The sequence below is a fragment of the Natator depressus genome, chromosome 10 (assembly GCF_965152275.1).
Source record: "Natator depressus isolate rNatDep1 chromosome 10, rNatDep2.hap1, whole genome shotgun sequence".
In the NCBI taxonomy this organism is placed as follows: Eukaryota; Metazoa; Chordata; order Testudines; family Cheloniidae; genus Natator; species Natator depressus.
The window spans coordinates 21353916-21378804 of NC_134243.1; the positions used below are offsets into that span (position 1 = coordinate 21353916).

Genomic DNA, 24889 nt, shown 5'->3' on the forward strand with positions numbered 1-24889 from the left:
TTCATGTTTAGTCCATCCACCTGGAAACAGTCAGGGCACACCCTGACCGTTGTGTAGGAGCAACACATTGCTCCATCCAAGGACGAGGACCAGATATGAACCCTGGGAAGTTAATTAAAGGACAGTAATCGTGGGAAGCTTCCTTGGCCTGGCCTCAAGGCCTGAGAATTAGGATTGTAGTAGATAGAGGCTGGAAAATAAGAATATTAATCAAAGTCATGTATTCCTTTGTTGTGTCTTTTTGCGGTGGAAGTAGGTAATGCGCAGGGGGGAGAAATATAATAAAAGGGAAGGTGGAAAGCTGACAGGCAGCAGCCCTTTTCAGCTAACCAGCTTGCTTGCTTGGATAAACCTGTGTTCTGTCTCATCATTGAACCGCCACAACTGGCGCCCAAACGTGGGGCCCTCAGCACTCACCTCGCCCGGCAAGGGTTTCAGACGCGTCACTCATCCGCTTCGCGGATCCCGGTGAGTATTTTTCATTGTGGTAAGTATGGGAAGCTCCCTCTCTGCTTTGCAAGTGCAACACCGCAATGAGCTACAGTATCTGCTGCGTAAGGCTCAGCATGACTGCCCCGCTCGAGAACTCACTCTCCTGCTACAGGAGGTGAGTGCCCAGTGCCCGTGGTACCCTGAAGTCGGAACCCTTAAGCTAGCGGACTGGGAGCGGTTGGGCCAGACATTGCATGAAGAGCCTCGGGCGCCCGTGCAGGCTTTACATGCCTGGCACCTCTGCCGCGATGCGATACAGCGTGTTGCCTCGGACAGGCCCTCCCTCACGAGGCTGGTGATCTCGCCACGCCCGTCGGCTCCTGCAGCCACCCCCCCTCCTACCGATGCAACACAGTGTGTCGCTTCGGAAGAACCCTCTCCCGCACCAACAGAGGGGCTGCCGATTTCGCCACCGCCGTCGGCTCCTGCAGCCATCCCTCTCCCTGCTTTGCTCCCAGTGCCTTTATTACCACCGCCTCCCTTACCTTCCCCACCAGAGCCGGTGTGTGATTACCATCCCCCCCTGGAACCCCATGCTTCGGGGCCCCCCAGGGGGTCGTCTGCATCTGCTCAGAGGCTTTCGCTGGTGCAACAAATGGTTCACGCAGCGAAGGCTCGCTCAGATCTTACAGCAGAGGAGCTGGCTGAGCTGGTCTCGGTTTGTCCGGTGACCTGGCAGAACGATGGCCAGGGCAACCCGGTTGGAACCTGGGTCAGTTTGCCTTACTCGGTGATTAGAGAGGTAAAGAAAGCAATTCGCGAGTTCGGTCTGACTAGCACGTTTGTGCGTGGTCTCATTGAAGGGCTAGGTAGTGGATACTCCCTGATCCCTGAAGATTGGAAGGCGCTGTTGCGCATGATGCTGTCACCCAGTCAATATGTTATTTGGATTAGTGAGTATCGGCAGGAGGCGGAACGCCAGGCCCAGATTCATAGAGCGGAAGGTATTATTTTTGAGCACTTGGCAGGGGAGGGACCGTTTGCTACCGTTGAGATGCAAACTCAACTCCCTCAGGCCCTCTTCCCCCTTATTTCCACCTGCGCCCAGCATGCTTTCCGGAAGGTCCCGGATTCAGGCAAGCCTACTAAAAGCTTTGTTAGTATCCGTCAGGGTGCATCAGAGTCCTTTCTGGATTTTACCAACAGATTGCAAGAGGCTATCCTCCGACAGGTGGATAACGCTGCGGCAGCTCAGGAGATCCTGTTAAAAATGGCAGTTGAAAATGCAAATGAGGATTGCCGCCGCGCTCTCCAGACGGCGCAAGCCTCTGGCATTTTAGAGCTCTCAGACATGCTACGGGCGTGCCAAAACATCGGAACCCAAGCACATAAAGCTGGAGTTCTGGCTGCCGCCCTAAAAAGAACCGGGAAAGAGGGGAAGCGTTGTTACCGCTGTGGCAAGGAGGGTCACTTCCAGCGGGAGTGCCGCTCATCAAAGGCACCCGCCCGACCCTCAAAAAAGTGCCCCAAGTGTCGGAAGGGCTATCACTGGGCTAATCAGTGTCGTAGCGGGCCGGGAAACCGCGCGGCGGGTCCCCCCCGAACCCAGGGCCAAACGGGGGTGTTTCCCACTCAGACAACCGTTCCTCTGCCTTAAAATCCATAGACTCTATGAAGGCGGCGACTGCTGGAAGTGCAGGGCTTGATTTGATCATGCAGGAGGACACTGATTTTCGGCTGCCAGGGGAGGTCTGCGCCATACCTACCCAGGTGACGGGACCTCTCCCTGCCGGCTTTGTGGGTCTCGTTCTCCCTCGCTCTCATGCTGGGAAACAGGGCTTTTTTGTCATCCCCGGGGTCATTGATGCCGATTACACCGGCATTATTAAGGTTCAGGTGTGGACTCATCTTCCACAGTCGCTCCCGCGTGGACGATCAATTGCACAATTGATTTTAGTCCCCTATCAGGTGCCAGCTGCCGAGGATCGAACTCGGGGCGGAGGCGGCTTTGGATCAACGTTGTCTCACTCGCCGTCTCACAGCGCGTCCTCTCCACTTGTTGCTCTGACAATGTCAGTCCGCCCCTCGAAACCTCAGTTAACACTTCTCTTAAATGATGTTCCTTTCACAGGGCTGGTGGACACTGGAGCTGACGTTACGGTGATTCGTGATCCAGAGTGGCCGGTTAGTTGGCCTACGGTTCCTTCTAAAGAGTTGTGGGGGATCGGGGGTAGTAAACCCGGGCGACAGAGTTTGTCTTGGGTCACAGTCTCTAAACCGGGAGGCCGTACCCTTGCTACTATCCGCCCTTTTGTGCTCCCTGTCCACCTCAATATTTGGGGCCGTGATTTACTCGCAAAGCTGGACACCACCCTCGATATTAATATCTAATGGCTCAAAGTCCTCCCTCGCCCACATTGCCCTCCGCATTGCCCTTGGTATGGCAATCCTTAGAGCCCGTCTGGATTGACCAGTGGCCCCTCCCTCTAGAAAAGCTAAAAGCGCTTCAATCGCTTGTGCAGCAGCATTTGCTGGCACAGCGCTTGGAAAGCTCTACTAGTCCCTGGAACACCCCGGTGTTCGTTATTAAGAAAAAATCTGGTGCATGGCGGCTGTTACATGACTTAAGGGAAATAAATAAATGCATCCAACCTATGGGCCCCTTGCAATATGGATTACCAAATCCAAATTTAATTCCTCAAACCGATCAGCTCTGCGTATTAGATTTAAAAGATTGTTTTTTCACCATCCCCCTTTGCCCACAAGATCGCGAAAAATTCGCGTTCACGGTGCCACAATATAATAATCAGCAACCCTCTCAAAGGTATCAGTGGAAGGTCTTACCCCAGGGAATGCAAAATAGTCCAACCTTGTGTCAGCTTTTTGTGGATCGGGCCCTCACCCCTTTTCGTGCCCGGTACCCTACGCTAAAGGTCTACCATTATATGGATGACATTTTGCTTAGTGGTCCCCAGGTCACGGAACAACAGATTGAATCTTTGTCTCAAATCCTCGGCCAAAATGGCCTGTTGGTGGCACCAGAAAAAATCCAACGCTCTTATCCCTACCACTACCTCGGCCATAAGGTTTTACAAACCTATGCTGCTCCGGTTCGTCCGGCACTAACTCTACCTCAACCCCTAACCCTTGTTAAATTACAACAGATTTTGGGTCATTTAAATTGGATTCGGCCCTATTTTCGTCTCCCCACCTCAATGCTGCAGCCGTTGTTCGAGCTCCTACGTGGAGCCCGAGCACCGGGTGCAGTTATTGCCATCACTAAAGAGCACATTGCCTGCATTCGACAAATTAATGCAGCATTAAGTCAGCAGTTTGTGGACAGACCCCCTGAGGTCCGTCCCCTACGGCTGATTCTTCTTGCCACCCCTCATACGCCCACTGCGGCTCTGTTTGTACCCCGTACGAATACAGCCGTCTCTATCATAGAGTGGCTGTACCTCTCCTCCACTCCTCCTCGGAATATTTACCCATATCTAGATGCCCTGTCTGATCTTGTTCGTAAAGCCCGCCACCGTGCAGTGCAACTTACTGGCACTGATTTAGTTGATATTGTGTTCCCCTTGTCCCGTAGTGAATTTGATTCCTTGTGCCACACCTCTTTGGCTTGGCAGGTTGCTCTTTGTGATTATGTGGGAGAAATTTCTTATAATCCCCCAAAAGATCCTCGGTTGGTAATTACACAAAAGGTGCCTCTAATTGTTCATCGTCTTAGCCGCTCTCAACCCATTGTTTCTGCTGTTACTCTTTTTACTGATGGCTCTCCACATCGAGGTGTTGTCACCTATCAATCAGGTGACCCCCCTCGTTGGCGTTCTCGTTTTACACTGCCTCAGCGTTCCGCGCAGCGTTCAGAACTGGCTGCTGTTATTTTAGCCTTTCAACTTTTCGCTGATTGTCCCTTTAATTTAATTGTGGACACCCATTATGTTTATCAAGTGATTGATCATTTACCCCTTGCCCTCATTACCCCTCAGGTCGATGTGGACCTCCTTCGCCTATTTTTGTCTTTGCAATATCTTATTTCCACTCGTAATTTCCCTTATTTTGTTGCTCATATTCACAGTCATACCCCTCTGCCTGGGTCACTCACTGAGGGCAATGCACGCACTGATCGCGCGTTACGTGGTCAGGTAAATTCCCTCTTTTCTGACCCCATTGAAAGCCATGCCTTTTTCCATCAGTCTGCCTCTGTTTTGGCCCGGCAGTTTCACATTCCTGCTGATCATGCACGTTCCATTGTTCGTTCCTGCCCCCACTGTGCCGCTGCTGCTCCTACTTTTTCTTATGCCGTTAACCCCAGAGGTACTGCAGCAAATCAGCTATGGCAAATGGATGTCACTCATGTGCCACAGTTCCGCCCCTATTCCTTTTTACATGTTTCTGTTGATACTTATTCGGGATTTCTGTGGGCAACCCCACAGCGTGGGGAAGCCACTGCTAAAGTTATTCACCATTTGCTAGCCTGTTTTTCTGTTATGGGTCGCCCAAGCCAAATTAAAACGGATAATGCCCCAGCTTACTGCTCCACAGCCCTCTTCACTTTTTGCGCCCAATGGAACGTCCGTCTTAAACACGGCATCCCTTATAATTCCACGGGCCAAGCCATTGTTGAACGTGCCAATCGCACGCTCAAAACCTTGCTTGATAAACAATTAAAACAAGGGGAGCTGCGTCTCCGAACCTTAGGAGACATTCAACAACAAATGCATATCCTTTTGTTTACTTTAAATAATTTAACGCTGAACGCAGATCAGCAGACCCCCGCGGATCGCCATTTTCACAAATCTGAGGTACTGGAAAGACCGCGTGTCTTTTACCGTCAGCTGCCCGATCCGCAGTGGCTGGGCCCAGTACCTCTAATCACTTGGGGTCGGGGATATGCTGCTGTGTCTCTCCCTGCAGGACCGTTGTGGGTTCCAGCCCGGTGTGTGCGACCGGCACTGAAACAGCATGGCGTGGCGCCAGGGGCTGTCGAACCCCATACCGGAGTTTCAGCTGACCTTGGAGGAGAACGTGGTGCCTCCCGGGTCGACAACGGCGGGACGGAAACGGAAGAGGCGTAGCGTCCCAAGCCAGCCCGTGACATGGGGAGCAGTAAAAGCATTGGTCGCGGCGGCTCAACGAAGACTGGCAGCAAATCAACAGCCAGAGACTCCTGAGACTTTGTTTGTGGCGATTCTCGCCCAAATCACTGCTAATTCTGTGCTGATTGTATGCCTTTTGTGCCTGCTATTTCCTGTAGGGGTTGGCTCGGGAGCGCTTCCCCCGTTACGGGCCCGAATGACATATAACATATGGGAAAGATTGGCTTCAATAGCAAATGTTACCCACTTTTGTTTGTCTGATTCTGTAGCAGCCGGAGAATTGTTAGGTACATGCCTTATACCAGTATGTCATCACCCTGAGGAAATAGGGAATGAGACAATGCTCGCTGCTTACGCGAATCTCTCTTCCCAGTACTCTGGCATGGCTAATTGGGGCCCGGCCAACTATACCTTGCCTCACACGGCTATATCCCTCCACACACCGTACCCGGCCGGGGCCAACAATGTCACCTGTGCGCGTGTGGTTAACTGCACTAGTACAAAGGTGCCCTTGGGCTGTCGGCAAATTCCTCAACCCCTCTTAAATTGTTCCCACGCTGTAAATGTTTCATACAATTATGGCCATATCATCCTACCATCAGGGTGGTTTTTTACCTGTGGCTCACGCACCTTTAGTTATATTCCTGCAAATTTAAGTGATGGCACCCTTTGCTGTCTTAGTAGAATGATGCTTATATTGCCTTTTGCCAGCCAAAGGCACAGTAAAAGAAGTGTACCCCTTTCAGATAATTGTGTTGCAGATGTTGAGCTTTTTAGTCGCGCTGAGTATACTGCTTTAGCGGCCTCCATTGTTGGGGTCCCCGGGCTTGCCACTTATACAGCCAGAACCTTAAATACCCTGGCGTGCTTTGCAGCGAAGGCAATTAATACAACATCCAAGGCAATTGCCCTATTTAACACAGAGCAACACGAATTAAGGGATGCAATCTTGGATAACAGAGCAGCCATTGATTTTCTGCTCTTAAAACATCACCTAGGCTGTTCCACGTTTCGGCATATGTGTTGTTTTAATTTAACTGATAATAGTCGTTCCATAGAATCTAGACTGGCCGAGTTGGCCAATCTTACGGCACACATACGTCAAGATGTGGGGTTTGAGGGCTTTTGGAATTGGCTTACAGGTTGGCTGCCATCTCTAGGATGGCTGCGACAACTTTTCGGTTATGCTGTGTTTGTGATCATTGGGCTTATTTTTTGCTGCTGCTGTGTACAATGTATTCCCTCTTTGCTAAGGCTTTGTAGAGATTCGCCCTGGCAAGCTCCCCGAGTTATGTCCTTGTCAGTCTGGGAGTTAAATTGCTTGCAAAAGCAAATTGACGGCTACCATGAGATGGCCGAGTATAATTAAACAAAAATCGGGGGAATGAAGGGTTCATGTTTAGTCCATCCACCTGGAAACAGTCAGGGCACACCCTGACCGTTGTGTAGGAGCAACACATTGCTCCATCCAAGGACGAGGACCAGATATGAACCCTGGGAAGTTAATTAAAGGACAGTAATCGTGGGAAGCTTCCTTGGCCTGGCCTCAAGGCCTGAGAATTAGGATTGTAGTAGATAGAGGCTGGAAAATAAGAATATTAATCAAAGTCATGTATTCCTTTGTTGTGTCTTTTTGCGGTGGAAGTAGGTAATGCGCAGGGGGGAGAAATATAATAAAAGGGAAGGTGGAAAGCTGACAGGCAGCAGCCCTTTTCAGCTAACCAGCTTGCTTGCTTGGATAAACCTGTGTTCTGTCTCATCATTGAACCGCCACAGGGAGTGGTATCTGGAGAAGGACTGTTAGGGCTACCTGGTTAACCCAGCTTAGCCTTTTCCAGCTCTAAGCACTTCAGCTCCACTTCCAAGCGCTTTGCCTTTCTCCTCTCCTCCGCTTCCACCTCCAAGCACTTCTCCTCCACTTCCAAGTGCTTCATCTCTAGGAAGAAATTCCTTTCTTCCGCAATTAGAACTCAACCTGGATTAAGGGCATCCATCTTGGCCCTGGGATCTCAGATGTGGGAGGGCTGAATCTTTTCTCCTGGGAAGTCTACGGTCCCCCATCCCCTCCCTGCATTTCTGTCACAGAGCTGGATGTCTGGGCCGGATCTGGGTCGGCCTTCTCTGTGGTATGCCCCTTTGGGAAGACTGGTTGCTCTAGGGTTTTGGTGCCCAACTGCAACCTCATGCACAGGGCTGCCCTACCCTAGCCTAGCTATTTTGTTGCCACGAAGCTGGAGAAAAAAATAAATGAACTGCTTGTTGGACTCCCTGGCTTGGCAGGCTGAACTCTTTTCGTGTCTGTTCCCCCTCAGGCAGCAAAGAAAAGAAAAGAAAACCTCCCTGGCTTTGCAGGCTGCCAAAAGGAAAAAATGTGTCCTTTTAAAATCCTGAGATCTGTCCTTTTGGTTCAAAATGATCCCACCACCCTGCCACCATGTCAAGGCTGATTCCCCACGCTGGCACTTCAAGTGCAGAAGGTGGGAACCTGCAAGGATTCTACAAATTAATACTGGCCACTCCAGGCTTGTATTAAACTCCCAAGGTAACAGCTTTTTTCCGACCTTGGATGGGTTGATGCTGCCACCACCCAAGTGCAAAAAACCCCTTTGAGAACCAAGGAAGGCACACTTGGGCATTCCTTCCTGTGGAGTACCCTCAAGCTCTTTCACTCACTCACACACACACACACCCCAGATAAGAGCTGAGAAAGAAAACAAAGGAAATCAGCTGTTACCACCAGCTAATTAAACATATGCACAAACCTCTTAGGACACAAAAATCCAATCCTGTTCTTAAAAAAAGGCAAATTTTATTAAAAACAAAAAGAAAGAAAATACATTTGGAACTTAGACTTTTTGCTAGATTTAAAAAAAAAACAATTACAAGAATTAAGCATCAAGGTCTTGGGGTCCAGTTTAAAGGTTACAAGCAAAACAAAAGCACCTGAGGCTAACACAGAAGAGTCCACAAGCCATAAAGAAATAAAAGAGATCAACCTAATAGCGTCTTCCTAGACATCTCCTGATCTACTTACGTATCTAGGATTTTAAATGAGTAGTTTCTAGGTATGATCTGATGACTCTTCATACCTGGCCCAAAGCTTTTTACAGCACAGTTGCAGCCCTGTCTCTGCTCTCCAGGAGAAAAACCACAGACCAACCAAGGGGAAGGATTTTTCCCATTTTAAAAAGTTCTAGCCTTCCCATTGGCCCTTTGGTCAGGTGCCCGCTCCCTTCCTTTTCCTATGCAGGGAGACTTTTTAACCATTTACAGGTAAAGCAAATAGAGAACTACCACCAAGAGGGATTTATAGCTAACTGGCTGGCTGGGTGTCCATAAAAAGGAGCTACCCGACCACTCCCCTTTTGTTTATCACAGCTTCAACAGAATTATGACAATTTATACCAGCTGAGTATCTGCCCCATTGTTTTAAAACAGCTTTGAGTTTCCCATTAAGGTCAGAGAGACACCTCCCTTCCTATAGCATATAACTTACATGTGAATGGTATCATAATTTCAAATATTTTTAATTAAATTCCCACTTCTAACTTCCATTATCCTGAAGGCAAATTCATCCTTACATCCTTCCCCATTGACCAGGGTGAGAAATGCTCGGGTCATTTTCAAGCACTTCCTAAGGTTAACAAATTTAAATGTTCCAATTACATCTAGGCTGGGTCAACAGAATTTTTTGTTTACTAGCCACCTGAGAAACTGAAAAGGTTGCAAACTCAAGCATCCTTATTAGAGAGCAATTGGCTTTATTATACACCAAGTTGCTTTAAAAAATATAGCTTAATGAATATAATCAAACTACAGGGCTGGCTAGGGAGAGGTATTAGTCAGCTGTCATTGTTGATGGTCTGGAAAATCCCAGAGGAACCCTATTTAAAAACTTTGATCAATTCCTTATACTTAATGGCAGTACAGAGACACATCATATGGTTTTTCCTGATGGGGAATTTGCCTTGTCATGAATAAGATAGAAGTTCACTACCTCTCTCATTTCTCCACTGGTGATTAAAAGCCAATGGTTATACACTACTTAGTTCTGTACCAATGTTTTCAGAGTTTAATGACATCTAGTAAATTGAGGTCAGGAAACTAGTTCAGAAATGTAAGCCTCCAGTCTGTTCTCTTGATCCCTAAGCTTACTGATGCCCATTTAAAAAAACTGCTAATGAAAGCTCTCCCAACTGTATTAAATTGCTTCTGCAGGTCCTAAAACAACCCATTCGAAACCCCAATCCTTTCAAGAAAAAGAGTGAATTAGATCATGATGTACATTCCAATTATTGAGCAGTGTTTAATTTACTCCTTCTTGCCAAAGTGCTCAAGTGGGTCACAGCCAGGCAGTTGTCTCGGTACTTTGTTGTTACAATCTTTTAGAGTGTTAACAGGCAGGTTTGCAACCCATTTGTTGTACACAGAGTGCATTGGTTAGGTGGTGAAAGTCCTGTTTCTCAATGCACATGATAATTCTGTATATTCATGACCAAGCATTATCAGATTTGTATGACTAATTTCTGACTGCATTTTGGTATTTTGATCTTGCAATCAAGCTAAATGATACCAACTTGTGGCTTTATTTACTTAGCCATATCCCGTTTCTTGTATATTCTCTTGTGGTTTCCTTTTTGCTCCACTGCTATTCAGTGTTTACACATTCCTTTCGGATTAAATGACCCAACAGAATAGGTTAGCGTTATATACAGTATTATTTGAATAATAGCGCTTCTCTGCAATTTATATTTTATCATCTGTTTTTAAACATTAAGGCATGATATTTAATATGTTCTTAAATTAAATGTAACTGAATGAAATTGTTATATACATGGGGCCAACATACTCTACATCTTTTGATCTCCATTAATTTTAGGGTTTTTTCCTCTCTTGGTGTTAAGTTTATGATCAATATCTTTGTGACCTTCCACAGTGTTTGACTTTAGTATTCCAAATTCTTTGACTAATAATGTTCCATTAATATAGAATTCAGCAGTTGGAATTTTGACTGGTGCATGACATTCCATGACAGATCAAATTTTGTCCCAGCTGCTCTGATTACCACTTAAGTTTTACATTAATGTATAAAGATATTGAGTTGACTTGGAAAGCCCTTTAAAAAAAAACAGGAACCAATTTGCATTACCTCAGAATTAGTACTCCTTGCTCCTCTTGCCATCAGTTGGACTGAATTAGATCTATCAGCTTCAGTGCTAAAATGTGTCACCTGAAATGACAACTCATGCAGTAAAGACAATAGCATGCACTTGTTGTTTGGAGCAAATTGCCCTGGATAACAAGAATGTTCCTACTCTCATTTTGTTTAAGTAGAAATTTAAGGCATATTCTATTTGTTTTAACTTGTTTTTTAATTTTAATTAATTGGGCCAACTAGATTATGTAGCTTTTACTGTAATGTTATTGTATTATCGTTTGAGATTACTATCAGCTGTAGAACTATTAGTTGTTGCAATTAAAGTTATATTCTTTCAAAAGACATTTGCTGAAATGGATCCAATGTAAAAAGTTTTCACAGGACTCTAAATTATACCAGTCTTTTTATACAACACATGCCCTAATATAGTGGTTCTGAACCTGGGGTACATGACTAGTCACATGTAACCTTAGCAGCTAAAGACAAGACTAGAGTTTGCAATATTAAACAACTTTATTCATATTACTTTTCCATGGAAGAAATTGCATTGATAGTCAACTGCATACAGACAGGGCAGCAGCATGGAAGGGGCTGCAAATAGGTAACTGGCCTCTCTCTCTATTAAAATGCACTCTGCACTTTGAAAGTGATTGAAAACTCCTGCCTGAATCTGTTTAGCAAACTGAGTTTTTTCAACACAGATTCTTCCAAGGCCAGTGAATAGAGTCAGATATTTGCCTCCCTTAACCCCCTCCTCCCCCCATCAATGCGAGATCAAACAGTATGGATTTCTTACTAACTTGATTACCTACACAATTTCCATTTAAATGAATAGAATTACTTAGTTTAAGGAGAGGGATACTTTATAAATGCTCTTCTAAACCATTTATACACAATGTTGTCATTTTAAAATTGCATGGCCCTATGGGACCAGCTTCCACCTTGGAGCAAGTGTCTGTTCCCATTCAAGAAACATTTTACCATCAAAAAGCAAAATTTTAAAAGCTTGTATTGAGACTACAGAGATTCTCCTTTGGAGAGAATCCTCATTGACTGTATATGAGACTTTCCAAATGCTGTGATATGATATTACATAGAATGAGCAAGTGTGCTGTGGCTGTAAACTGAAGGCACTGTGCATCTTTGAATATTCTGCATCTTTAAATACTAAGCATTTCATGCTGTAGTGAGTAAACTATTTTTTTCTTCATAATCCTAGTTGATTCTCTTGTTCTGTATTTTTTAAACTTCTGGTGGAATCCTTTGAGGTTTCTTCTCCTCTTTTTTATAGTGCTCTCCCTCCTTTGAGAAGCATCTCCAACTGGGAACACGGCAATAGGCAAACTGTGAAGATGGGAACTCCATGCTGTTTCTTTCCTAAAATGTAGATTTTTCTCCGACGTCCCTTTTCCTGCCAATGAACAGTCACTTAGCAGGTGATGGCCCATTTGTCCTTGTTTACACCCAGCTCAGGCATCAGCTTGACCTCTCTCTTTGTGGAACTGGTTTGGCCACATCCTAGACTTGTTACTAAAATGTGTTCCACCATACAGTGGAATTTTATAACTTTACATACAATGTTGCCACACATATTTTATCAATAATGATCAGCAAATTATGAGTTTTCAAATGATACCTCACAAGATATACTTTGAATAAAGATTATTACAATAGTGTGCAAGGAGTGAATACAGAGGTACATACGATCACAGGGATATGCCTACATTAGAACTGGAGGACTGGGCCTAAAGTCTGCACATCACATTGCAAATAATGAAATTCAGGAGTAGATTTAAGATTCAGAACAAGGGGCAGCAACTTCAACTTCCGTTCAGCTGCATTTACTTGAACTTCATAACATTAACATTTTATTAATTGACCCTTATTCTTATGAAAAAAGGTATAGCACAACAGGGAGAGAAAGGCGAGTGGTATGGTTAAAGCATTGGGCTTTAGACGGAAGCAGACTTGGGTTCTAGTCCTAGCTCTGCTACAAAGTTTGTGTGATTGTGGGCAAGTCACTATTTTTCTGTGCCTTAGATCCCTGCCTAGAAAATGGAATATTTTCCCACCTCACATGGTTGTTTTGAGGATAAATTGGCTAACAGTTGCATGATGTTCAGATACGATGAAGTCAGGGGTTATATTAATAAATAGACCATACGGAAAAGACTCCATGTTACCAGGAGACAGACAATGGAATTTGAATCATGAAATGCCACCTCAATTTATGGCATTTAATCATCTCCTCTTACTTACATTGCCATAGTGCTTTGAAACAAAAGCCTCCGTTTCCTTTCATCAGAATAAAAAGCTGTTTGTTCACACATTATCAAAATGTATTCATCTGCCTCGCACACACAAAGACCACACCAACACCACTTTGTAATTTTACTTCTATTTCAGCCTTTTCATATTTGAATTAGAGTTGTGTAAAATGTTTTACATGTAATGCAGATCCAGGCAATGTTGCTCTTTTCCTGATGCTACAAGAAAGGTGGACATTCTCCCTCCCACATTCTCTTATTATTGTTTCATGATATTACTTGCTATAAGCAAGAAGCAATTTTCACCATAAAATCCCAATGTGCTTCGTAAACATAGGTAGTGAAAGGCTAACAAAGGACCCGGTATCACATATTTGTTTCTGCCAACATACTATAGGCATATACCATGTGAGTGGAATAATGATGTTTTCAGACATATATCCCAACATGCATTTGGCTTAAAGACATCAGCTAAAATAAAGATAATCAATGGTGAGATGTTAAAGGAGAGATAAAAGCATACACAACAACAGAAAATGGTAGGTTTCAGAGTAGCAGCTGTGTTAGTCTGTATTCGCAAAAAGAAAAAGGAGTACTTGTGGCACCTTAGAGACTAACCAATTTATTTGAGCGTAAGCTTTCGTGAGCTACAGCTCACTTCATCGGATGCATGCAGTAGCTCACGAAAGCTTATGCTCAAATAAATTGGTTAGTCTCTAAGGTGCCACAAGTACTCCTTTTCTTTTTGAGAAAATGGTACACACTGTAAGTGCTACAGAAGGAAGATATGTATTGGTTAAGATTTTTAAAACAGTCTTACCCTCTCTAAAACATTAAAAGAGAATTTCATAAAAAATGCATTAGGATAATACTCCCTCCTTCCCTAGTGAACAATTCATTTTACAGTAGAAACTCACAATTACGAAGACCTTGGGAATGGAGGTTGTTCCTAACTCTGAAATGTTTCTAACTCTGAACAAAATGTTATGGTTGTTCTTTCAGAAGCTTACAACTGAACTTTGACTTAATGCAGCTTTGAAACTTTACTATGCAGAAGAAAAATGCTGCTCTTAACCACCTTCATTTAAATGAAACAAGAACAGAAACAATTTCCTTACCTTGTCAAATCTTTCCCTTTATTTTTAGTAGTGTATGTTTAACAAAGTGCTGTATTGTATTTCAGAGTAGCAGCCGTGTTAGTCTGTATTCGCAAAAAGAAAAGGGGGACTTGTGGCACCTTAGAGACTAACCAATTTATTTCAGCATAAGCTTTCGTGAGCTACAGCTCACTTCATCGGATAGATATGGGCCCACATATTTATTCAGAGGAGACCATCATAGGGCCTAATCACATCAGCCACACTATCAGAGGCTCGTTCACCTGCACATCTACCAATGTGATATATGCCATCATGTGCTAGCAATGCCCCTCTGCCATGTGCATTGGGCAAACTGGACAGTCTCTATGTAAAAGAATAAATGGACACAAATCAGACGTCAGGAATTATAACATTCACAAACCAGTCGGAGAACACTTCGATCTCCCTGGTCACTCGATTTCTGACCTCAAAGTGAGTATCCTTCAACAAAAAAACTTCGAAAACAGACTCCAACGAGAGACTGCTGAATTGGAATTAATTTGCAAATTGGATACAATTAACTTCGGCTTGAATAGAGACTGGGAGTGGTTGAGTCATTATACTAAGTGAAACTATTTCGCCTTGTTTATTCCTCTCCCTCCCCCCCCCCCCCCCCAGACGTTCTTGTTAACTCCTGGAAATGTGCTGGAAATGGCCCACCTTGATTATCACTTCAAAAGATTTTCTCTCCCCACCCCACTCTCCTGCTGGTAATAGCTCATCTTAAGTGATCACTGTCCTTACAATGTATATTTTTTCATGGTCTGTGTGTATATAAAATCTCCTCACTGTACTTTCCACTTTATGCATCTGATGAAGTGAGCTGTAGCTCACGAAAGCTTATGCTCAAGTGTATTGTATTTGCTTTTTTGGGGGTGGGGGTGGGGCAGAGGGAGTCTCTGCTGCCTGATTGTGTACTTCGGATTCCAAATGAGGTGTGTGGTTGACCGGTCAGTTCGTAACTCTGGTGTTCATAACTCTGATGTTCTACTGTATTTTATAATGGGGTGACTGAAATCTCAGACACTTCATTTTTTAACAGGAATCATAGTGTGGCTAGAATTCATGCAAGTTCCACTTCATCAGAGATTCTCAAGTGACCAAAAACTGCTCACATGACAGTTCAATCACATGCATGAGGCATGCAATCAATGCTTACCTGCTTACATTCTTCTATGACTAAAACAGCCTGTTTAAAGTTTCTGACAACAAAAATAATTGCATTAAAAAGATGTTTTCACTCTGCACAGGACAGAGCTCTAGAGCAGGCTCTTTGCAAAAGGAATACAAAGAGTGAAGAGCTTTTATCTTTGCACTTAAAAGACTACATAAAAAGGGGAGCTTTTTCCCCAACAATGCTGAGGGTAAAAGAATACAATAGAAATTCTGTGTATGCAAGCTCTCTCAAATATAGATCAAGAAGATTCTTCTTTTCAGAATTCTTTTATGCTTCTTTTCATTACAATGAAAACATCACACAATTACAGTAACACTGTGTTACTAATGGGAAGAAGGCTTAGAAAAAGGAAGAAACACTTATTTTACCTATACAGTTGAAACCCAGGAATTAAAAGAGCAAATTAGGTGGATAAGCCCAGCAATACACTTGTATTCCTATTCCCCTTGGTGTCTCCCTTAATTATTTCTTCAGTTAGCAAAACTGATTTAGATCTAACATGCCTGTCTTAGATCATCACCAGTTGTGCAAAGTAAAGCAAGCACAGAGAATTCAAAAATACGTTGGCTCATTGTGTGATATTCATTTTTTCATGCTTCATGCTGCAAAATGTTATAATGAAACATCAACGCACAGTGCTAGTGAAGACAGAGTTATGGCACAGACAGTGCCTGGTGTTAGGGGATGTCAAGCAGGCAACTGCTCAGGGCCCCATGCTACAGCGTCCCCGCAAAGCTAAGTTGCCTCAGGAGTTTTTAAGAGCCTCAGGAGTGCTGCACCTTGAAGTATACTGGGCAGGAAATAGTTTTCCTGTGCCACAAAATTTTTTGAGATTTCCAAATATTTCCCCATCCTGAATCAGGTCAAAGAATCAAAATACCAAAAATTTTCATGAACCAAAAATCTGAAAAAAAAAATGGGTTCAAGTCAATTGAACCTTTTTGTTTTGGACATTTTGAGACACTTCATTGTGATTTCAACCATTTTAAAAAAAAACAAATTCAAATGAATTATTATCTTAAATTTCAAAATGAAAAGTTATTTTAAACTAAATGACTGCAAATTTTCATTTTGAAAATGTCAAAATGAGACATTTTGATAATTTTGAAACTTTTTTCAGAAAATATTTTGCTTGAATAATTCATTGAAACTGACCCTTTCCCAAAAATTTTTTCTGACAAATCAGCATTTTTGACCAAAAAAAAGTTTTGAAGGCACTTGTGTTTTTCTGTCTTTTTGACTCTGCAAATCAACGTCATGCAGGAGTCAATATAAAAGTAAATCTTTTCACTTGTTTATCATGATTTATTCATTTAAACTAGGCCTGTCAAGCAACTAAAAAAATTAATTGCAATTAATGGCAGTTTTAATCGCACTGTTAAACAATAATAGAATACCATTTATTTAAATATTTTGGGGGTTTTCTATGTTTTTCAAATATATTGATTTCAGTTACAACACAAAATACAAAGCATACAGTGCTCACTTTATGTTATTATTTTATTACAATATTTGCACTTTAAAAAAGATAAAAGAAATAGTATTTCATCTCATACAAGTACTGTAGTGCAATCTCTTTATCATGAAAGTTGAACTTAAAAACAAAGAATTTTTTTTTATATATAATGTGACAACGCTCTGTCCTTGTCTCCATGGGTCCCGCGTTTCCTGGTGGATTTCGCTAGCCTCAGAGGCTCCCTGTGACCCTCCATGTAACCCTTCTCTCTCTAGAGACAAGGGTCACAGTCTACAGAGCCATTTCATCATAAGCCAGCAAGGGAGGTGAGGAGAAGCTATCCTCCCTTGCAGTGTCTGTTGTCTCCCAGTCTCAGTGAATAATTGCAGGGAGGAGGGGGACGCAAAGGGGAGAGCCCAGGCCCACCCTCTACTCTGGGCTCCAGCCCAGGGACCCTAATAGTATCAGCTATGGTAGCTGACCTTTTAGAAACATGACACATACAATTCCTTGGGCTACTTCCCCACAGCAGCCCCCAAACTTCCTCAGGCTCCACTTCACCCTTACCTCAGGGCCTCCTTCCTTGTGCCTGATGTGGTGTGTACTGCTCAGTCTCTCCAACAGCACAACTTCCTCCCACAGCTCCTAATATCCACACCCACTGACTAACTGGGAGGCTTTTAACTAGTTTCAGCCAGTCCCTGATTAGCTTCAGGTGTCCCAATCAACCTAGCCTTCTCCCTGCGTTCTGGAAAGTTCTTAATTGGCCCGAGGTGTCTTACTTGACCTGGAGCAGCTGCCATTTAACTTATCCTGGTACCAGGAATTTGTTTAGCCTGGAGCTAATATATCTCTCTCTCACTACTTTTCTATAGCCATCGGGCCTTGCCCCATCACAATAACTGCACTCAAAGATAAAACAGTGTAAAACTTTAGAGCCTACAAGTCCACTGAGTCCTACTTCTTGTTGCTCCTTTAGAGGAGTCTGGGGTTACTGAGGGGGTGTCGCAGGGTTGATACACCGTCACTCTTTGGGGTGTGGGGGTGGGGTGCATTACGGCTCGGCAGTTGCATCTGTAGGGCTGCCCCCGGTGTTGGGGCTGAGTGGCCATGTGGCTTTAGTCAGTGATATAACCCTTGCAATCAGGGCAGCGCGGCCGAGTCAATAACAGCCCCTGCTATCGATGCAGTGCAGCCTAGTGGCCAGAGTCAATAATACAGTCCCTGCTGTCAGGGCAGTGTGGCCTAGCGGCCAGGGAGTGCTAGGGAGCTGGGCCACCACCCCGGGATGGATGGTGGTCAGGATAGGCGGACCCAGGCCTGCCCTCTCCACCAGGTTCCAACCCAGGCCCTGTCCTTGGCAGGGTTGCCCACCACCTGCTCAGTGGCGATCCTACCTAAACATGCTGAGTCTGTCTCCAGTTCTACAACCATTTTCCCACCAAGTTTCCCTGTTTCACTTCCTACCTGACTCTCAGCAGTTCGTTGACTCTGGGTTGCCAAGATGTCTCCCCTCTCTGCGGCATCTCAAGCCTCTGTATAGGGGTCCGTCTCTGGCTGGCTGGCTGGCTGGCTGGCTGGCTGGCTGGCGTCCACATCCTGGAGTGCAGGAGGTCCTCTCCCAAGAATCAGCAGCACTCCTCTTTCCTCATCGGGGTCAGCGCAGACTGATCTTCTCTGCTGCCTTTAATATCCTGTATCCAACTGGAGCGTGCCCAATAGAGCCAAGGGGGCATGACCTCCTCAGCCTAGAGAGAAGGGTTAACCCCTGTTGCACTGGTGCAAGGTTGATATGCCTTGTGATGGGGTGTAAGATATTTTATCTCAGAAAGTCAGTATCCTGGAGATGGGAGGGGTGCGAGTTGTGCAGGAAAAGGGTGAATTCTTGATGTTGCTCCTGTTGGGTTGGGTTTCTGAGCTTGCCAGGCTAACCTCCTGTCCAAAGAGGAAGAATTTTATCTTAGAAATCTGCATTCAGTGTGCGGGGAGAACATGGGCGGAGAGGAGGAGAGAGCAAGCAATGACTTGTGCAGGAGGGTGAGGGAAGTGTCTTGCTGATGCTTTGGAAAGGGTGGTTTCTGTTACTGGAGTCCCCAGGCTCACCTTCTTTTCCTGAGCGAGGTGGGCTCCCTTCACGTGAGTGAGCCCTTGTTTGCAAGGGAGGGTAGATTATACCTCAGGGACTTTGCATGTGGCAAGGGAGGAGAGGCTGGTTAGGGTGACCAGATATCCAGTTTTCCACTGGAACACCCAGTCAAAAAGAGACCCTGGTGGCTCTGGTCAGCACTGCTGACCGGGCCATTAAAGGTCCAGTCGGTGGTGCTGCGGCGCTAAGGCAGGGTAGTCCCTACCTGTCCTGGGGCAGTGCGCTGCACCTCGGAAGTGGCCAGTAGTTCCGGCTCCTAGGCAGGGGGAACACAGGGCTCTGTGCGCTGCCCCCACCCCGAGCACTAGCTCCACACTCCCATTGGCTGGTTCCTAGCCAATGGGAACTGGGGGTGGTGCCTGCGGCGGGAGAAAGCAGCCCTGCCCTGCCCCCATGCCTACTAGCATCGGACCTGCTGGCCACTTCCAGGTCGTGCACAATGCAGTGTCAGGACAGGCAGGCAGCCTGCTTTAGCCCCCCCGCTGCACCGCTGACTGGGAGCCGCCAGAGGTAAGCCCGCACCTGAGCCCCAACCTCCTGCCCCAGCCCTGAGACCCACCTCCACCCAGAGCCCCCTCCTGCACCCCAAAGCCCTCATCCCTGGGCCCAGCCCAGAGCCCTAACCCCCTCCCACACCCCAAGCCCCTGCCCCAGCCCAGTTAAAGTGAGTGAGGGTGGGGGAGAGTGAGCCACTGAGGGAGGGGGAATGTAGTGGGTGGGGGTTGGGGAAGGGGTGAGGCAGGGCCTCAGGGAAGGGGTGGGACTAGGGTGTTCAGTTTTGTGCCATTAGAAAGTTGGTGCAGGGAGACTGAGCTCTCCAGGCTCCTGTTCTCTATGTGGTACCCCCCAGAGTGAGAGGCCAGCTGGGGGCAATGAGGCATGCTGTGGGGGGAGGGGTCAGTTCCTGGAGCGAGAGGCCTGCTGGGAGTAATAGGGCCCGGCAATGTCAGGATCACTACCTCTATGCCGGAGCCAGGATGGGGGGCACTTCCTGTTCTCTTCTCTCCTCTTCTCTCCCGCTCTCCAGAGACGGATTGGGTTACTGCGACTGAATGGACACTGTCAGGTTCCTCTGCAAGCCAATGCCTCCTTCCCTGCCCAGAGGTATGTGATCAATGTCCTTAAAAAAATTTAAATATTAATTTTGTTTTCAGTTAATTGCAGGCATTAACTGCAATTAATTAACAGCCCTAATTTAAACTGTACTGTCTAAAAATGTTTTGAAACAAATCCTACAGAACTGGAATACTTCTCTGTTTTGCATGAAAGTAAAAAAAATAGCAACATTCCTTGTCTTCATTTCTGGAAGATTTCTTGGTTTCAAAGAAACAAGATGTATCAGAAGCCAACTATCCCACACATTTGTTTTTGGTATGTGGTGGTGATAAGGTGAAGATGTCCAAGCTTCAAACCATTATCAAAAGAAGCCTCCTTGCTGTGTCCTTGACAGAGACAGACAGACAGAACAGACATGTGTACAAAAAGTCGGGAACACATCAATACTAGCTTGTTTATCTCCTCTGAAACTTCTATATCATGTCAAGATGATCAAATCACTCTCCTGAAATCTCTTTCCAAAGCAAAACTGCTCCCAGCTGCAACATCTCTTTCACCTTCTTTAACCGATTGATAACTTAGTCTGCTCAGTTTCCAACCTACCAGTTTTCCCACTCATCTTTACTTCTTCTTTTGTATGGCACCGTACTTCAGTACCTCTGTAAAATCAAAATGAGGATCATCAAAACAGCTTCAAAAATCAGCTTTTTAAATGTCAGTATTTTCCAATATTACTCTAGGTTTTATCAAAATAGTATCCCTAGCCAAAATATCTCCTTCCACCCACCCATATGACATTGTGAAATAAATGAAAGAATGTGCATGACCATCATTGTCTGAGATTAGCATCACAATATCTGATACCACCTTAGAATAATGAGATCTGGTGCAGTAAAGCATAAGGACAAAATAATTCATTAAGCAGTACTCTTAGAAGAAACTCAGGCCTGCTTTTTCTTGTCCTCCAATTGTTGTACTAAACTTCCAGTTTTGTTCAGTCCTATATTAAATCTACAGATACAGCAGAATGATGGCCATGGAAGTATTTAAAAAGCACAATGTGTTCTAAATCATTAAAGGCATTTCTTTTTTTTTAAGTTTTTCTGGCAAGACTGCCAGTGTGAAAATATTGAACAGCTTCCTGACCCTGGAGGGACCTAGTTTCCTCACGTAATTAATTAATTCTGTAATTAATTTAAATTAATGATTCAAACCTTTAAAAAAAAACTAGAAAATTTTTAACATTCTCCTGTTAATAGCTGATCTATTGCCAATTAAGCAACAACACTTTGCTTTTTATTTAAGCCGGTTTCTCGCTAATGTTCTTGATGTTAACAAAAAGTCAATGGGAGGCTGTGATTGCTACATTGACAATGCACAATTGCCTCATACAACTTAGTTCAGTATTTCATTAGTAAAAGAAAGGCATGTTTGTGCAACTACAGGTCACAAACATCATGTGTGTACTCTTCAAATTTAAAATTTAACCTGGTTTAGTTAGTTAGCCTATAATGTGTGATAACTAGTGCATTTCTTCTGAGCAGTTACAACATTACAACAAGAGCATGGTGATTTTAACAATGCAAGGAATACGTTATATATCAGGCGTGGCCAGACTTAGTGACCCTCTGAGCCGCATATGACAATCATCAGGAGTTCGAGAGCCAGGGTTCACCAGCCAGGGTTCAGGGGCTTCAGCCCCATGGGAGGAGTCTGATGGAGCTTGAGGCTTCAGCTCCACTCCTGCTGAAGCCCTGAGCCTCGGCAGGTGTGTCCTGAAGGGCTGAAGCCCCGAGACCCCCCTCCCCGCTGGGCAGAAGCCCCTGCCCTACTACCCTGCTGCAAGGCAGAGGTCTCAAGCTCCCCGCCCAGTCTGGTAGGTGGAGAATAAGGAGAGTGAGGGGGCTACGCGAGTCGTCCTTTAACAGTAAAAGAGCTGCATGTGGCTCGCAAGCCAGTTTGGCCACCCCTGTTATATACTACATTTCATTGCTTGGACCTTTACTGAATTAAATGTTTTTTTCATTGTTATTAAGCCAAGGTGCTATATATAAACACTACATGGCATGGGTCCTGGTTAAGAGAGACAGTCTCTCCTCTTGTGCTCCTCCTGACATATAGGAAGCCCACAGACTCTCAGACTCATGGACTTTAAGACCAGAAGGGATCATTATGATCATCTAGTCTGACCTCCTGCACATCACAGGCCACAGAACCTTACCCACCCACTCCTGGAATAGATCCATAACCTCTGGTTGAGTTACTGAAGTCCTCAAATCATGAATTAAAGACTTCAAGTTACAGAGAATCCATAAATTACACTAATTTAAACCTGCAAATGACCCAGGCCCCATGCCACAGAGGAAGCCAAAAAAAAAAAAAAACCCAGGGTCTCTACCAGTCCGAGCCATGGGAAAATTTCTTCCTGACCCCAAATATGGTGATCTGTTAGACCCTGACCAGGTGGCTAGACCCACCAGCCAGACACGCAGGAAAGAATTCTCTGTAGTAACTCAGAGCCCTTCCCATCTAATGTCCCATCACCACTTGATGGTGATATTTGCTGCTAGCAGTCGAAGATCGGCTACATGCCATTGTAGGCAGTCTCATCATACCATCCCCTCCATAAACTTATCAAGCTCAGTCTTGAAGCCAGTTAGGTTTTTTGTGCCACTGCTCCACTTGGAAGGCTGTTCCAGAACTTCACTTCCCTGATGGTTAGAAACCTTTGTCTAATTTAAAGCCTAAATTTGTTGATGGCTAATTTATATCCATTTGTTCTTGTGTCCACATTGTGTCCCTTAACTTAAATAACTCCTCTCCCTCCCTGGTATTTATCCCTCTGATGTATTTATAGAGAGAAATCATATCTCCCCTCAGCCTTTGCTTGGTTAGGTTAAACAAGTCAAGCTCCTTGAGTCTCCTTTCATAAGGTAGGTTTTCCATTCCTCTGATCATGCTAGTAGCCCTTTTCTGCACCTGTTCCAGTTTGAATTCATCTTTCTTAAACATGGGAAACCAGAATTGCACATAGTATTCCAGATGAGGTCTCACCAGTGCCTTGTATAATGGTACTAACACTTTCCTCTATCTGCTGGAAATACCTTCCCTGTCACTTCCTAGGACTGCATTAGCCTTTTTTACAGCTGCATCACATTGGTGGTCCATAGTGTAACAGAGCTGCCTTGGTCCTGCCTCTTTCTCAGTCCACAAATTACCTGGGGACCTTTTTGCTGGTTCAACACCCTGTGCAGTTTATTTACAGTTGCATCCCACCACCCTCACAGTATACCTAAGACCTTTCCCAAGCAGAGGAGAGCAATCTCTCTCTCCTCTTACTGCCTGCTTCCCCCCTGTGCTCTTTCTTCCTGTGCCTATTTGTGGGCTCTTGACTAATGACTTAATTGGCCTTTCTGCCCTGCCCCGCCCACAAATTTTGCACAGCCTTGCATAGTCAGCTCCAATCTGCCTTTCCTGATCGGGGCTGCTGTGAAGAGTGCTGACTCAGGCCTTTGTACCTAGCACTCTGTCACAATAAGAACAAGGAGTACTTGTGGCACCTTAAAGACAAATTTATTTGGGCATAAGCTTAGTTAGTCTACAAATTTGTTAGTCTCTAAGGTGCCACAAGTACTCCTCATTCTTTTCGCTGATACGGACGAACACGGCTACCACTCTGAAATCTGTCACAATAGTCATCCTGTGATCAACCAATACACCCAGGTCTTTCTCCTCCTCTGTCACTTCCAACTGATAAATCACCAATTTATAGCAAAAATCCTTGTTATTCCTCAGGCCTTTGTACCTTGCACTTTGCACTATTAAATTTCATCCCATTTCTCTTACTCTAGTTTTCAAGGTTGTCCAGATCTTCTTGTATGATATTCCGGTCCTCCTCCATAATGGCAATACCGCCCAACTTTGTGTCATCTGCAAATTTGATTACCACACTCCCACCTTGTATGCCAAGGTCATTAATAAAAATGTTAGAAAAGTTTTGTCCCAAGACCAATCCCTGAGGACCTCCACTAGTAACCTCCCTCCAGCCTGACAGTTCATCTTTCATTATGATCCACTGTAGTCTCCTCTTTAACCAGTTCCTCATCCAATTCTCATCTTAAACCCCAACTTCTCCAATTTAATACTTCCCCGTGTGGAACTGTATCAAATGCCTTACTGAAATCTAGGTAGGTTAGACCTACTGCATTTCCTTTGTCAAAAAGTCAGTTATCTTCTCAAAGAAGGAGATCAGGTTGGTCAGGCACAATCTACTTTTGTAAAACCATGTTGTATTTTATCCCAATTACCGCTTACCTCTATGTACATAACTACTTTCTCTTTCCAAATTTGTTCCCAGACCTTGCATATAATTCAGGTCAAACAAAAGGCCTGTAGTTTCCCAAATCCGATGTTTCCCTTTCTTAAAAATATAAACTATATTAGCAATTATCCAGTCATAGTGTATGACCCCCGAGTTTACAGATTCATGGGTTTGCAATTTCATATGCCAGTTCCTTTAATATTCTTGAATGGAGATTATCTGGGTCCTCTGATTTAGTCCTATTAAGCTGTTTGAGTTAAGCTCTTGCTACCAGTTCTCAGATTAACTTTGGACCGCTGGAGGATACGTGAATTAGATTCTGTTTGCAGTTATATAAGTGCAATTTCAGAGTAACTCCACAGAAGTCAATAGCTAGATTTTTACCAGTGTAACTGAGAACAGACTAAGAGTCTGGTCCATGCTGTCTCAATGGGCTCCTCAGTTCTTGAATTTCCTTCCCCTTTGGGTAGAGAAGGACCCACATAGTTGACCTTCAGGAGACACTGAAAGGCCTAGTTATTCACTCATGGTCAAAATCTGTTCTCACAACAGTGAAAAGCCAGCTTTACACCTATATGATGGCAGTATCAAATTCTCAGATATTACAGAAGGGGTGGCAAACCTGTGGCTCT

At 44.7% G+C, this 24889-nt stretch overlaps 1 protein-coding gene and 1 long non-coding RNA gene across 2 annotated transcripts in view; one reads left to right on the forward strand and one right to left on the reverse strand.

Annotated features, from left to right (window-relative positions):
- Positions 1-330: 330 nt before the first annotated feature.
- Positions 331-9836, forward strand: LOC141994647 (uncharacterized). Its single transcript, XM_074964878.1, has 4 exons — positions 331-468; positions 2564-2616; positions 5356-6438; positions 9756-9836. The coding sequence occupies exons 3-4, from the start codon at positions 5404-5406 to the stop codon at positions 9834-9836; spliced, it is 1116 nt and encodes a 371-aa protein (XP_074820979.1). The 5' UTR covers positions 331-468; positions 2564-2616; positions 5356-5403.
- A 10037-nt stretch (positions 9837-19873) lies between these two features.
- LOC141994917 (uncharacterized) overlaps positions 19874-24889 on the reverse strand; it is a 266061-nt gene continuing 261045 nt past the window's right edge. The window contains exons 5-6 of the long non-coding RNA XR_012641219.1: positions 20540-20595; positions 19874-20000 (exon numbers count right to left, since the gene is read on the reverse strand). This is a non-coding gene — a long non-coding RNA (uncharacterized LOC141994917). The remainder of the gene's footprint in view (positions 20001-20539; positions 20596-24889) is intronic.